The sequence below is a fragment of the Uloborus diversus genome, chromosome 8 (assembly GCF_026930045.1).
Source record: "Uloborus diversus isolate 005 chromosome 8, Udiv.v.3.1, whole genome shotgun sequence".
NCBI classification, from domain to species: domain Eukaryota; kingdom Metazoa; phylum Arthropoda; class Arachnida; order Araneae; family Uloboridae; genus Uloborus; species Uloborus diversus.
Genome location: NC_072738.1, coordinates 145,737,120 through 145,753,282, shown reverse-complemented (window position 1 = coordinate 145,753,282; position 16,163 = coordinate 145,737,120). Strand labels below are relative to the sequence as shown.

General features: G+C 34.2%; 1 protein-coding gene across 3 annotated transcripts in view; it reads right to left on the bottom strand.

Moving 5' to 3' along the window:
• LOC129227445 (fibrillin-3-like) overlaps positions 1-16,163 on the bottom strand; it is a 111,088-nt gene that overhangs the window by 27,199 nt on the left and 67,726 nt on the right. For all 3 annotated transcript variants that reach the window (XM_054862006.1, XM_054862004.1, XM_054862005.1), the window contains exons 12-13: positions 5,998-6,153; positions 3,887-3,953 (exon numbers count right to left, since the gene is read on the bottom strand). In XM_054862006.1, coding sequence (XP_054717981.1) covers positions 3,887-3,953; positions 5,998-6,153 — 223 coding nt within the window. The remainder of the gene's footprint in view (positions 1-3,886; positions 3,954-5,997; positions 6,154-16,163) is intronic.

Here is a 16,163-nt window from a genome sequence, read left to right as displayed (position 1 = left end):
CACAAAATGTCTTTAGGCTCCTTCAAAGTGTTCACCTTTATATGCAATACACTTGTTAATTTTTTTTCCCACTGTTGGAAGCTCCCCTGGAACTCTTTAACTTTGACCATGTTCAGTACCCGTTGCGAAGCTTCACTTTCAGACATTTTTTCATCTTCGGAACAGAAAAAGATCACAGGGGGCTAGGTCAGGCAAATACGGGGGTCGAGGAACGACTGGTCACCCCTGAGAGGGCAAGTAGCGGTTAATAGTGAAGGCTGTGTGTACGGGAGCGCTATCATGGTGAAGGAACCAATCTTCCGATCGCCCGCGCGAGCTCCAACTCACTCTTGTTTCTTCTTAAGTTTCATCAATCGTAAAACGACAACTCTCGTTGATTTTTTGGCGAATTTTTCCAACGTTTTCATCATTTCGAGACGTTGAAGGGCGCTCAGTGCGGGCATGCTCTTCAACATTCATGCTACCACATTTAAAACACCAAAACCACTCGAAATCTTATGAATGGCTCATAGCTTCATTCTTGAAAGCTCCCGTTGAAGCATTTGGAAAGCTATTCCGTTGCCGACTTTCCAAGCAGGAAGTAAAATTTCAAGCTTACAGTTTGTTTTTTTAAATCTGTCATAATGAGTTCACAGGCGGAAAGCAACAACACCTGAGAAAATTAACACTACCATCAGACTTTATCAACTAAACTGACGCCACTTGCAAAGCTGGTGGTTTGTGAAGGTCGAGCCATCTAGCTGGAGAAAACTCTACTACGTCTAGGATTAGCATCGCACCATTATTCCGGTTTCTTATGTATCCCCCCCCCCCCAACAGCATTATTTTTTGAAGGTTTTGGTTAGCTAAAAAAAAATAAATCTTAGCGTTACGCACAGGACATTTTTTTGGAGAATCGCCCATCAGCGTTTCTGAAAACTTGTTTCAGTATTTTTATTCAATCTGAATGAAATTAATACGAAATTGTATACAAAGTATTTCATTCTTAAAAAATTTTGAATTCACTTTGCAAGCATCTGCTGCATTAAATGTTAAACACCAATAAAGATATATAAAACAAAATTTGGAATAAATAGCTGAAAGTTTTCCACCGTCTGTTATTCTGTCATAGGAGGCAGCTACGAACTAATCAGTTTGTCAGTTAATTTACGAACGTTGGGATTTGGTTACTGGTACGTTCAATCAGAGGGCGTGTTAAGAAAGTGGTCGTTAATAAAGAAAAAAACTTTGAAAAATTTACTAGGAGTTTCAATTTAAAATGACGTCCTAAACTATCCCTTAACTCTTCAAGGAACAATAGCTCTGAAGTAGAATATTGAATTTTGCGGTGTTTAAATTCGAAATTCACATTTTAATAATAATTTTTTAATTATTTATGATTAATTATTTGTCAATGTATTTCTACACAATAATTTAATTATTTTTTGGTAACATTAAAACTATGATGCCTCAGTAACATGAATTTTTTTTATATTTATACATGATAATTTATACTAGGGCTGGGTCTGGGGTCCCATCTTCCTAAGGGGCCGTGAACTATGCATAGCATTACAACTATATGAAAAATACATTTTTAAAATAATAATAAAAAAATATGACTTGTTAATTGGAAAAGAAAACTTCCTTAAAGGGGAATTTTCATTCCTTCTGCCAGTAACGAATTTATAATAGTTATGGGGACTTCAAAGGGGATTCAGAAATGCACATGGTAAGGTAGACTGGGGCACGTTTACGCAGTGCTCCTTTTACTTCCTTTTACAAAAAAAAAAGGAAGTATTGTATTCGCGAAAAAAATTTCACTCAAAAACCGGCCTTAATTTTCATTTTTCTCACCCCCGAATGAATGTTGAGTTCTTTTTTCGACCCGACCTCACGTGGATATATGCCTAGGAACGTACAGACACCCGAAACATCCATTTTGACAACCCCCGAGTTAATTACAGCGAATTTTCTCGTGACGTTTGTATGTACGTATGTATGTGCGTATGTGTGTATGTATCTCGTATAACTCAAGAACGGTATGTCCTAGAAAGTTGAAATTTGGTACGTAGACTTCTAGTGGGACCTAGTTGTGCACCTTAAATTTTGGTTGCATTCGGATGTTTCTAAGGTGGTCTTTTGCCCCTTTTTGAGGGGAAATCATTGTTAATTTCGATGTAAACTCAAGTGGTGTTATAATTTGTCGGACGCTTGGCAATATATCGCCAGTCTTTAGGTCGCCAGGTTTTTTCGCCAATTTGGCGAAAAATTTTTCGATTTTTTAAATTTTAAATTTGATTTTAATTTGGCCACTGTTGGTGATATTTAGAGAGTAAACAATTGAATCACATTAAAATTTCCAATGATGGGGAAATGACATTAAATTGGAGTAAAAGGAAGTCATGTGATGCGCACATCAGCTCGTTTCAAAACGAATTATGACTGGAGAGACAACAGCCATAACATATTAATGCTGTTCCCTAGCCAATATTCTCACAAGTTTTTGAGCATCAGTCGAGCTTTGGTCTGGGATGCAGAAAGGATAATCTGGTTTCTACCAAGTCGATAAATTTTGTGTTGAACGTTTGGAAGCTTATTGTGAAATGCTATTAAAATTTTTTGAACGTTAAAAATAAATCCAAACTTGGCGACGGGAAAGTTTACGAGTCGACGTCGAAGCACCTTTATACGCACATTCTCACTGTGTCATACTTAAACATGTCCCTGACCATTTGTTCACTCCAAACTTTCTCAAACCTCTTTTTCCGACTATTTAGTTATGAAAATTACCATTTAATTTTTAATTAAGCTACACATTTGTATCTTACAGCTTACAATCATATAATGCTGTCTTCATGCCCTTAACCTTAAACTTTATACACTATTCAGTCTGTAATAAATTTCTTTATTTAAACGATGGTAAGACATTATATTCAAAACACTAACAGAACCACGTTAGGTGTCAAAATAAATATGCGTAAACGTGCTCCGTGTCCGGGGCAAGTTTATGCAACCAACTTGGACTCAAAAATACTTTTTTTAACGGTTAAAAACACAAACTGAGCAACAACTGAATATACCAATTTTGACTCCATTAAGTGCTCATAAAACCGCAATGTCTAAAATTTCCGAAATTAAAACATAAAAATTAGAAAATTTAATGAAAAAAATCCGCGTAAACGTGCTTTGGTCTACCCTAAATGATTTTGTGATAGACAAAGAGGCCCCAAAAGTGCATTCCGACGAGCCCTATTCCTGTAGATGAACCACTGCAGAGTCTTCAGGGCGCCTCCAAATTAAGGTGGGCCTAGTGTCTCACTGCTTGTTAGTCGGGCTCTGCTTAGTGGCTGAACCTGATAGGAGTCGATTCGATTGAAAAGAAATTTTCTTCAAAGCTTTGTGGTTGATAGAAAGTGATTTGGTAGGGGGTTGCGTTTAAGATTGAACTCCCCAAAAAGCAAAGAAGCCAAATTCTGTCATTGATAAAGTGATCTATAAACCTCACTAAATCAAGGATTGTAGACAGCTGCAACTTGTAATAAAGTGGAGAAAGTTGCGAAAAGTAAAGAAATAAATAAAACTATAAAATTTAAAATTTGACTTCGCAAATTTACTTATTTGCCTCTTAACAGATACATCCTTTAAACATTTCAATTATGATTATAATATTTTATTGTGAACCACTACTTTTGATCTGCATATTTTACTGTACAGTTACTATTAAAACACTTAAAAAAATGATTTAACATTAAATTCTTTTCTTTTTTTAATAATTAGGAATTCGAATACCTATGAAGATGCAAGAAATATTTCATAAACTGTTGCGGAATATCTTGTTCGCCTCTGAAACAGTTACTTCACTCACAAAATTTTAAAATTTAAATGAATCTGTTTAAAATTCCCTTACTTGCAGTTCAACATCTTGTCCTTCACATTGCACTGTCCTCTTTTGCAAGGATTAGAATCACATAAATCTAAAAATGGAAGAAATTATGGATAAAGTACGTCTTCAAATTTTTCTGCTTAAAAATTCCATAGATTAATTCGCTATATTAAAAAAAAAAATGTAGGTCAGAGATTCGTTTCGTTTTGTTGAAATTCAACAAGAGTTATCAAATGGCCAAATAGTACTCGATAGTACTTTTATAATAGTAATCGAAAATCGCCCGTCAGGTTATGACCGGTGAAAATGGCTTTCGAAAACCACCCGTCAGGGTAAGAAAGGTGAAAATTGCTTCTACATTTGAACGAAGCAATCGCCTGTTTAGTGATAGTTGACAGTTGAAATTTTAACCCTAACTCCAGTGGATAAACCCTAAACTCCAGTAGATAGCGTCTCTTTGTTGATCCTTTTATCGTTTCTTCACTCAATCTTAATGACAGTCCTACCAGTAAAACAGTTAAGTGGCCGGATCCAGTTCAGCCTTGTCAAAATAAAGCATTTTCCTGCACGTCAAACGCTACCAAAAATATTATCAAATTATCATGCTAAGGCGCGAATTTCATTGTTGATGACGTCAGAGTTTTACTTGATCAGTGAATTCGCTGTCATATATGTATACACTGAAGAGCCAAAACATTTTGACCACTCCTAACTTTTTCAAAGAACTCGTCTGGATGACGTGGGATCGGTATATAACTGGGGCTGGAGAAGGTAAGACTTCCTTCGAGCACTTTCTTTTGCAAGTTATGGGACAGGATAACGACCTTAGCGAATTTGATAGAGGGCAGATTGTGATGGCCCGAAGACTCGAAACGAGTATCTCAGAAAACTGCAAGACTGGTAGGTTGTTCACGATTTGTAGTTGTTAGTATTTATGCAAAGTGGAAAAAAGACGGTGAAACCAACACTAGGTGTAAAGGTGTTGGACGGCCCCGCGTCATCAAAGATAAGGGAAGTCGGAGACTAGGTCGCTTGGTAAAGCAAAATCGGAGGAAGACAGTTGATCAACTAACAGCTCAATACAATGCAAGTGCGAGTGGAAGTGTTTCCAAACATACAGTTCAGCGGACACTGTTGGATATGAGACTACGCAGCAAACGTCCCACTCGTGTGCCTCTATTGATCAATCATCATCGCCAACTACGCCTACAGTGGGTCCGAGAACACCGAGACTGGTCCTTGGATGACTGGAAGCGAGTTGTCTGGTCCGACGAATCGCGATTTCTTGTTCATCACGTGTATAGTCATGTCAGGGTTCGCCGTCTTACAGGTGAAGAGTTGCCCCGGTCTTGTACCGTTGGTCGTAAACAGGCTGATGGTGGCGGTATTATGATTTGGGGAACTTTTTCCTGGCAGACTGTGGGACCCTTAGTTGTGGTAGAACATACCATGAAGGCTGTGGATTATCTGAACATCGTGGCAAATCAGGTGCACCCCTACATGGCGTCGGTCTTCCCTACTGGAAACGGCATTTTCCAGCAGGACAATGCCTCATGTCACATGGCTAAGATTGTGCTGGAGTGGTTCCAGCAGCATCATGAAGAATTCCAATTAATGTCTTCGCCACCAAATTCACCGTATTTAAATCCTATAGTCCATGTCAAGATATCTCAAATTTGCGTGACCGCTGTAGTGAAATTTGGTACAATATATTTCGAGACGTCTACCAAGAGCTTGTGGCATCCATGCCAAGGCGAGTCGCAGCTGTTTTGCAGGCCAAAGGTGGCACAACGCCTTATTGACTGGGTGGTCATAATGCAATGGCTTATCAGTATATATATATATATATATATATATATATATATATATATATATATATATATATATATATATATATATATATATATATATATATATGAGGATATAATGTATGTGGATAGCAAACAGTTATTACCAAAGGTTTTTAATCTTCTATATTAAAGAGGAAATTATGTTTCATAGCTCTTTTTAAGTGATGATAAAAATGTTACCTCATTTAATGTAAAGGATGGATATTGTTTAATTAATATACACACATGGAACTACTTAAGAAGGAATGCAGTACTTCAATAAAGGAAATGTACGACTATGCATACCTACGCAATTGTTTTTGTTCATTTCATTCTGGAACGGGAATAACTCGCCTATTTTCTTAAACCCAGGATTACAGCCACAGTAGTAATCTCTTGGAGTGTTGACGCACGTAGTATTTTCTGTACAGCTGTGAAACCCTTCTTTGCATTCGTCTATGTCTAAAAAAAAGTACAAAGATCTGTCACTTCTGCCGGATCATACTGCATGGTCAATATGATGAAAAAAAAAAAAAAAAGCTTTTAAAAAAGCGTTTAAATTAATGATGAATTGAAGAAATCGTGTATTATCTAAGGCGTATGGCTGCATATTATAATGTGTTTAAACTTTTAATATGAAGATATCAATAAAAAAAATGATAGCCTTCAAATGTAAAGACCCTATAAGAACTAAAATTGTATTAGCAGCAAGACTATAGAGCAAGCCTGAGACTTTAGGTATCTAGGATGTGACGCTTCATGTGATAAAAATAAAGATTTAGGAATAAAATTGCATAAATTCCAACCCATTGTGGATTCCTGAACAGAATCCTAAAAAGTATAACACGAAGAGAAACTCAGAAAACATTTTATGAGGTAATGGCTACCGATATTTTTCTATGGAACCGACCTGGACTGTCAACACCAATGAATGATCCAGAATTCAAGCATCGGAAGTGAGATTTTCGAGGGTTGGAAAATGCGCAAGAATAGACTGACTAAGAATTGCATACGCAAAGACTTGAAGATGAATCGTAAATTGATAGCGTATAAAGGATAAAGGGAAGAGACACGTTAAACGAATGAACGACGACCCACTACAAAAAAGACGGATGAAGTACAGACCTAAAGGCCGACGAGATCGAGGCAGACCGAAGCTCCGTTGGATTGATCAGAGGAGCCGGAACAGGCTTTAAGCCTAATCCATGAAGTAGATGAAGATGTCTCCAAAAAAAAAAAAAAAAAATATATATATATATATATATATATATATATATATATATATATATATATATATATATATATATATATATATATATATATATATATATATATATATATATATATTTATTTATTTATTTATTTATTTATTTATTTATTTATAAAATAATTTTGTTGAGGAAAATTCACAAATCTGTCGCTACAAAAAAAACAAAAAAACATAAGTTTTAATTATTTTCTTTTCTGTTTACCCCATTTAGGGACCATTTTGAAACTCTCTGACCATCTCAAGCTGTATTGCAATGTCAGAGAAGATAACGCGTTTGTGAAAAAATTGACAAATTTACTTTTGCTGCTACATGTTTCATTTGTACAGTTTGGAAAATCAAAAGAATTGATATTCATAACTTTGTCTCGCGCTTTATAAAGTTAGTAGTTATTACTATTTTGTTCTTGGAGCTAAAAAGTTTACATCACACACAAAACTTGAACCAGAACGGAGTGTGTATAACTAAATGGGTAAGTTTATTATAATTAAAGAGATAAATAGGTTTTCAATATTGATAAATAAAGAGTAAGTTGATAAACTTTAAATCAACAAGTTATTCTAATAATTTTATTATTTATTAAAAGTATATTTAGCAAAATATTAAGTTTTATAGGGAAGTTTAATAAAATTAGAGTCACTTTCACTTTAGATATCTTTGCAAGATGACTCACAAGAATTTTATTTCATACTAGTGGTACCCGCACGACTTTGTCCGTAGTAGAAAATTAAAAGTTCTTTTAGTTTGCCTGTATATTTACAAATAATGTATGGTGAATTTCTCGCCATTTGGCTTGCCCATGTTACGGTTCCACGTTATGATAATTTGGTAATTTACTCGCCCACGTTGTGATAATTTGCTCGGTGAAAAGTTCTTAAAATTGGAATAGAAAAATAAATCGAATTTTCGAAAAATCTCTTCGAGGTGCACACCCCCATGCTACAAACTAACTTTGTGCCAAATTTCATGAACATCGCCCGAATGGTCTAGGCGCTATGCGCGTCACAGACATCCAGACAAACTGACTTTCAGCTTTATCTTTACTAATAATAAAGCAGAAAGTCTCTCTGTCCGGAGGATGTCTGGATGTCTGTAGGAAGTGTGTAGGATGTCTGTGACGCGCATAGCGCCTAAACCGTTCGACCGATTTTCATGAAATTTGGCACAAAGTTAGTATGTAGCATGGGGGTGCGCACTAGGGTGGGCCGAAAAAACTTTTTTTGTAAATCTGTTTTTGGATAGTGCGGAAAAGTTGCTATATGGACCCGTTATTATCCATAAAAAATTTCGCTAAATTTGTTTAATATTTAGCCGGCGCTATTTGACTTTGAAAAACTGAAAAAATTACAAAAATGCACTTTTTTCAACAAAAAAAAAAAAGGGGGGGGGGCAAAAATAAAAGTTTGAAGCTAGTTTCAACAAACATTAGAAGTATCTGTCAGTGCATTAGTTGAAATCCTCAAGTATTTTTATACAATTCGTAGAATATTTAGCTACGCTCCTTTAAGACTGAAACATTGAAAAAATGAAAAAAAAAAAAAAAAAGTAGTTTCGAAATAAGTAAGTACTGAAATGTGCTTCGAATCGTTTCATAAGGCATTTCGCTCTTTAAAAATTTCAAAGGAAGAAAATTATGAAGAAGAACCGAAAAAAAGTAAGCGCAGAAGAGAAGGCATGTAATTTAAAGACATCAGTAACAAAACCTCGTTAAATACAACGTTGTGATAATTTGATCATCGCTCACCTTTTGGTCGTACATATTTTCAATGCAAACATAAATATCATTAAAAGTGTGGCTGAGTAGTGACTCGTGAAAAAGCAATAATTGTGCATGTAAAAAAACAGGTTGTGGCAAATACAGTCCTGCCCATGTGAGCATCTGACGGGAAAAAAAGAAATACTAAAGAGATATTTATTGGCACGGATTCGAATTGGCGCCATTCTGAGTAACAGCCCGACACCCCAACAAACCTAGCAATTGCGCCTTCCTTTTCGAAAGCTATTCATTGAAGAAATGCGTAGTAAAAAACAGCAAAAAAGCTTTTTGCCAAAAATAATAATAATAATAATAATAAAAATAATAAGATTATGCTTCTATATTTTGTCATTAACCAGCATGATACGATTTAAAATTATTCGTAAAGCATGGAATTTGATCAAAGAATGACGAATATCTCACGTAGCGATTGAAATAAACGTTCTAAAGAAGTAATAAATTAGATTGAAAATAAGTGTTTTATCTTTGAATATTGAACTATTTAATATAGAAGGTTGCTTTAACCGTTACGGCTTAAATGCCCGCACATGTTTCTCTTTTAATAGAACACTTAAAACTCAAAACCAAAACCAATTGAACTGAGTCCGTTTTTTAAGTGTAATTTTTCGAACGTAGACAAAATGTATTTTTTTTTTTCAGCAGAAAGCAGAGGAGTAGAAAATGATTTCTTGCTAGTGAAGTTGATAATAATTTTAATGTTTTATATCGTATTCGCGCGAATTAAAAAAAAATAAAGGTTTACTGGGTGAAACTCGTAGTTTTAATTTGGCGTAGTATTTTTTCACTTGTACAAAAGTTTGAACACTGCTATTAGAAACATCTACATTTCAGCATACAATGAAAATGTTTTTCTGCACAAAAAGGATTTCCTTTAAGTAAATCTAATACTTTTTTATGCTTACATTATGCTGAGTGGTCTGGATGAAGTCAAAGCTTAAAAAAAAGGAAGAACACCCTTCGATTAACAGTCAACTTATCCAAATGATAACCGTAGCCTGCATAAAGGAGTCGAAACACCAAATAGCATTCCCATTGCATTTATTTTATTACGTACGTATATTATGAGTACATGTAATGCGTAATACTAATATAAATTTGATATTCTGTCGGACAGCCCAAGCTTGCCCGAAGTTCAGATAGTTTATAGCCGAACGCTCTACCGAAAAAAACTTATCAATTTAACCGAACAACTAAGTCCAGTGCTTTTAAGCTTTATTAAAATATGAACACACATACACACAGGCTATTTTTATTTATTTTTTTTTTTTTTTTTTGCCGAATTCGACGTAAAAAATTGGAAAACTGCATTAGAACTTTGCAAAAAAAAAAAAAAGCATAAGAACTACAGGCTGCATCAAGGTTTTCAAACAGCAAGTGGCGTTTCCGAAAACTTGATTTTTCGACCGTAAGTCTATTTTTCGTCGTTAGCCAGACTGATAAGTTTTAAAATGAGAGGGGAATAATATATAAGATAAGATATTAAAGAAAAATGTTTTTATTTTTGAAAATTTTTACAATTTGTTAGCGCAGGCTGCTTGAACCTTTATAACTTAGATGGCAGCACGTGTTCATCATTTAACAGCACGGTTAAAATACAAAATAAATTGAACTATGCTCTTTTTTAAGCGTAGCTTTTCGAATGTAGTAAAAATGTGATAAGCTATTTGTTTTTTTGCAAAAAGAAGAAAAAATACATATTTTACCCTTCAAACTGAGGAAGTTATTTTTTTTATTTGTACAAAGAGTCAAAAACTCATTAGAAGAATATATATTTCTATATACGATTTAATATTTTTTTCTGAACAAAAAACACTTCGATTGAAGTCTGAAATCTTAAACCTGTTACTTATATTTTCGCTTACATTATGCTTTAATTTTCTTTCCAGAGCCAAAGTTAAAAAAAAAAAACGTACAATTCTTAAATAATTTAACACAAAGTCACATCAAGCTTTCATAACAGCAAAGAGCGTTTCCTTCTCATTTATTCTATTCCCTCGTATTTGTTATTCACTTAATTAAGTGTTCGTGTAATGCGCGAAATTTCTCTATTTTTTTGATGCAGATTGTCCGGACGTGGGCCCGAACACTTATTCTCCTGGTTACGAGGAGAACGCTCTGCCGATCAAGCTATTCAGCTCTGTCCGTCATAGTGCAAATTAAAGTTATAAGTTCAACCGAAGACCTCATTCTGGTTCTTTAAAACAGGTTTTTCTGCTGAAAAAACAATTTTTAGACCGTGGGTCTATTTTTCGTCAGTAGCCAGAACTATAAGCTTTAAAATAAAGTGTAAATCAAAGAAATCGATCAAGAATTGAGGAAAATCTGGCGTAGAAACCAAAAACAGGCTACAGAAATAATATATAAGGATGCACACACTCAAATAAAAAATAGTTACATAAGATGCTAATTTTTTAATCTTTGGTTCCAGTAGTTTCTTCGGGATAATAAACGGCGCTCAACTACTTCTATTATTCCTAAGATTATTTTATAGCTATTTTATATATATTTGACAAATAGAGCCCTTGAGTATTAAAAAAATATAAATCCTCTGAAGTCCTTTAAACTGATTAATGAATTGAACGCAAGTATTCTTCTTTAAGAAATGCCGTAATTCTACACTTCCACAGCTCGGAGTTAAACAATTAAAGGGGTCCTCTCTTGCGTCCAATGTCCACAATGAGTTGCCATTGAGGCATCTTATACTGGAATTTGACGGTTGCACAAAGTGGCCACATTCATATTCTGGAGCTATCGAACAACTTCTTAGAGATTGTAAAAAAATTCGGTGGTCAAATTTGATAAAATTGACTGCAATCTTCTGGTTTTGGACATGGAAGATATAAAAAATTTAAGTATTGAACAACAATATTTGTATAGAATCTGTCTTGCCGTAAAAGATGGTCAGTTGTTCTTCAAGCGTGACTGACAGTAGCCCAGGCAAACTCAGTCAGTCGTGCACGATGGCTGACAACTGCAAACCATTTGTTACGCTTGTATATAGGCACTCCAACTCCATCAGAAAATCTTACAATACTTGTAAAGTATGTAATGTTAGTTTATGCTCCAATGTGGTTTGAAATAAAAATTAAACCGAACTGCCAGTACGGCGCCAAACATTTTTGGAAAATGATTTCTCTTGGAAGGCAGTTTCCAGACAACGTTAAGGAGATAATTTTCAAAGTTCTCTCAAGTAATGCATATTTCGCTCATCCTGAACAGCTACTGTTGACAATGTTGTTTGACTCAAGAAAATACATTCGGGAATTAGCTGTTAGGCGCATTCTGAACTCTAGAAATAAGAAGACGAAGAGCTCGGATGGTGTACGATTTTTTGAGCGTCCTAAACTCATTTTTGAAGCCGTTGATTATGTTGATTTAGTTGATTGGGCAAACTGTGTTGTAACAGAACCAACTCTTACAATGCATCTAAAAGCCCAACAATGGAAAGAAATGTGCAAGGAACATTTTACAGAGTTTACTTTCGAGAAATTTCCCTGTCACACGCAAGCTGTGAAACGTTGTGTGAAACTAATAACCGAAGCTGCAATAAAAGTTCGTGGTGAAACTGCACGAGATGGATACATTCGTGCAAAACTTCATGCTAGGAAAGAACTTCCATCATTTGATAACAAGGGACAATATTATTCCAAAAAATAATATTCATTATGCATGAGGTATTATAAATCAAATTTCAAGATCTTTTTTAAAATTTTGTTATCTATATATGTAATTCTAGAAAATGTATGATACATTTGCGTGATAATAATTACTATGATTAATAGTGCTATTTAATTAATAAGTCTATGATTTAATTTTGAAAAATAATTTTCACATTGGTTTTTAAAGAAATTCAATATTTTTTCATTTTTCTCCAATTTTTGATGTCGGAAAGGAGCGGTTAAATGCTCATTAAAATGAATGAAACATTTTATGGGCTCGAACTGGCTTATTATATAACATTTTCGGTGCATTCCAGCAAAATATTTGGAATTAGTTTTTTTAAAAAAATTTCGACAAAAATTCATTTTTCTCTTTTTTTACGGTTTTTCAATGTCAAATAGCGCCGGCTAGATATTTTTTAATATCCAAGAAATTTTTTGTGAGTGCTAACTAGCTCACTACGCAACTTTTGCGCGCTATCCAAAAATTGATTTCGGAAAAAAAAATTTTTTTCGGCTTATTTCGGCCCACCCTAGTGTGCACCTCGAAGCGATTTTTCGAAAATTCGATGTGGTTCTTTTTTTATTCCAATTTTAAGAAAAAAAAACTATCATAAATTACGAAATTATCATAACGTGGAACCGTAAATGGGCACAAGCCAATTGGCGAGATACGAAATTATCATAACGTGGAACTGTAACGTCGGTACAAGCCAATTAGCGAGAAAATTCACCATACATTTTTTGTAAATATACAAGCGAACCAAAAGACCTTTAATTTTTCTATTACGGGCGAAGCCGTGCGGGTGCCACTAGTATATCATAAACCTCCACCTTATTATTGTGTTAAAAGGTCGATTTCTAGTTTAAAGTCGTCGTAAGAATTTCCTTGCCAAATTCGCCAATCTCGTAGTGTGTAATCTTGCCAAATCGATGAATGTTTGTAAATAATCTGAAGCAAGAGCAACGGTAATGGTCAATCCAGTAGAAATCACCCAGGCCATGTTGCTCGGCATTTTTGATTTTCCTAATTTTTTTATTAGTTAATTCTCAATACTAGGTGAATTCAAAAGTGTTGAAAGAAAATTTTTTAGGCTCGTACTTTTTTTTTAACCCGCCATTTTAAGTTCGTTTAGTTGCCGTTTTTTGGACCAAAAACAAGTTTTACGTAAATGCATCTAACTCGGTTAATTTTACAGCTATCAGGACAAAACAAAAGCCTACATCACCAGAAGGATGCCGTAGATACGATTTGCTTACAAAATATCATTTAAATGGTGAGAAAGGTGAAGAAAAAAATTAACAATTACAAACAGAAAATTACCATTAATTGCGAGTTTTAGTGCTACAAAATTAGTAAAAGGAGGAGAATCTCAGCTCTAATTTGTTTCATCGTTTAGATATAATATAGGACTACTTGTTGTAGAAATTTTAAACTTGAGAACTTCGTCCTTTTTTTTTTTTTTTTTGCAAACTTTTTCAAAAAATGGAAAAAATCGAATTTTGGCAAAGTTTAAAGTCAAATATCTCAAAAGGGACTGAGTGAAAAATTATGAAACTGATACAGGTAACACCTTTGACATGAAAATATGATTACAATTTGATGACTAAGACTGAACTGGTACTAGAGTTATAGGGCATTAAAGTTGGTCAAATATTGCATTTTCGCAAAGTTTAAAGCGAAATATTTCAAGAGGGACCGAGTGGAAAAAAAATGAAATTAATACAAGTAGCACCTTTTTATGATATGAACCTGTGATTACAATTTGGTGACTGAGATTCAACTGAGTTACAGTGTTACAGTCAGAGTTACAGTGCATAAAGTTGATATATTGCATTGCACATACACAAAGTTAAAAATTAATTCATAGATAAGCTTCACTTTCCAAATATTTAACAGCAACAAAAGTTCCTCTTCTTTAATAAATCGAATTCATGCAATAGAAATATGCACAAAAAATAAACAAATGAATAAATGAAATAAATGTTTAGCTCCTGTGTCCGAAACATTTAAGTATATACACATCATAGATCAATTGTTATTAATAATAACACAATTTTTGTGCTACAGTTCATCATCTTTTGCTTAAGTTTTCTCCTGCATGTAAAATACCAAACACCCGGATATCACATCCAGAGACTGGAGGCAGATGTTATCGTTGAGATGACATCTGCCTCCAGCTCGGTTATTCGCTCTTCCGGACTGATGAGTTCTCATAAGAAAGAAACTGCAGTCTCTGGATATGATAACCGGGCTGTCTGGTAGATTACATGTGGTTCTGACTTAGCTCTGGGTTAGGGTAGGTAACTTACTGCTGATAAGTTTTCTTCTGACTTGAAACGTTTACTTGATTTTACTTGATGTTCCTAAGAGCAGTAATCAGAGAAGAGACTTTTAGTTGAAATTGGTTGAATAGCTACTTATGCTTGAAACAAAACCTTTAAAAAAGCTTTTCAACTAATGTAATACATCTGCATTTATGCTTGTTATTAGTAAAGAAATAATGTCTTAAACCTTAGGAATAATTAAATAAATACTTACACTTAAGGCAAATCGTTGCCAACGAAGAGAAATATATTAAGTCTATTTTTCAACCACGCAATAGCTTTTTAAGTACATAGGTTGCATTATTTAACCAAGCTAAAAATAAAGCAATGAATGCAAAAAAAAAAAAAATTGTTTTAATTCTAGGACGGCGCAATGGATTTCTTTTTAACTATTGCTTCATTAGAGCATTGTTGTTTTGATACATACATTAAACTCGTTAATTTGAATGACTTCGCTTACTGAAGAGATATTTTAAACTTTGAAAAAAGAAAATATTCAAACAGTCAATTAAATATTTAAAATATAAAATTAATTGAACTATAAAAAAAATTAAAAAACCTGGACACTGGGCAGTAAAACCAATAAACTTAATTCATTAACTTACCGGCATACGCAAGATGGCGATGAAAAGCTAAAGAGTAAGATACACATAATATGTTCGCTTTATTAAATAACGGAAAATAGAAACAACAAGCAATACGTTTAATTGTGTGGTATAGTTCCGTCCTTGCACTAAGTGACTTTCATCTCTTTGGACATTTAGAAAAGCACTTGGAGGTCCGGCATGGAAGAAATCATCGTCAAGAATGTGAAACCACATCAAGCTGGCGTGCTGAACCGCTGCACCGATTCTGAACTTCTGACCTCCTAAGTGTTTTTTTTTTTTTTTTTTTTTTTTTGAGCAATCACGATTGTTTATTGTTCTCACTTGACAGTCCTTGACGTTGGGGTTTCTTTTTCAGCTTGGACCAGGGCTGCAAGCACCACCGTCCACCGGCGGCGCACAGTGGGGCAGCCTAATGTTAATTTTGGACATTGGGCGGAAAATTAAACCATTTAGTTTTGCATTTTTACTGTTGTATTGATAAACTAAGAACATATTCCCACTAATCTTACTAGTTTTTAACATTATTACCTGAAGATAATACCTTGAAGTCGAAGAATTAACTAGCCTCTTTCGTTAGAAGACAATTTAGTAAACAGTAGATAACTTGTTTAAGAACTGTTCAAATTTAATAGTGTGATGTGCTGGGCTTTATGTACTCCTAATAAATAAGAAAAACACCCAAAAACGTTTCTTAGAAAATACGAAAATTTTGGAGATAATTTTCAAAGTATTTTGAATGTATTTTTGAATTACGAAAATCGCTAACAAACGCTAACAAAACTATTATATCCCAAGCATTGTAGAGAGTTTCAGCTTTCATAATCCGGTTTCA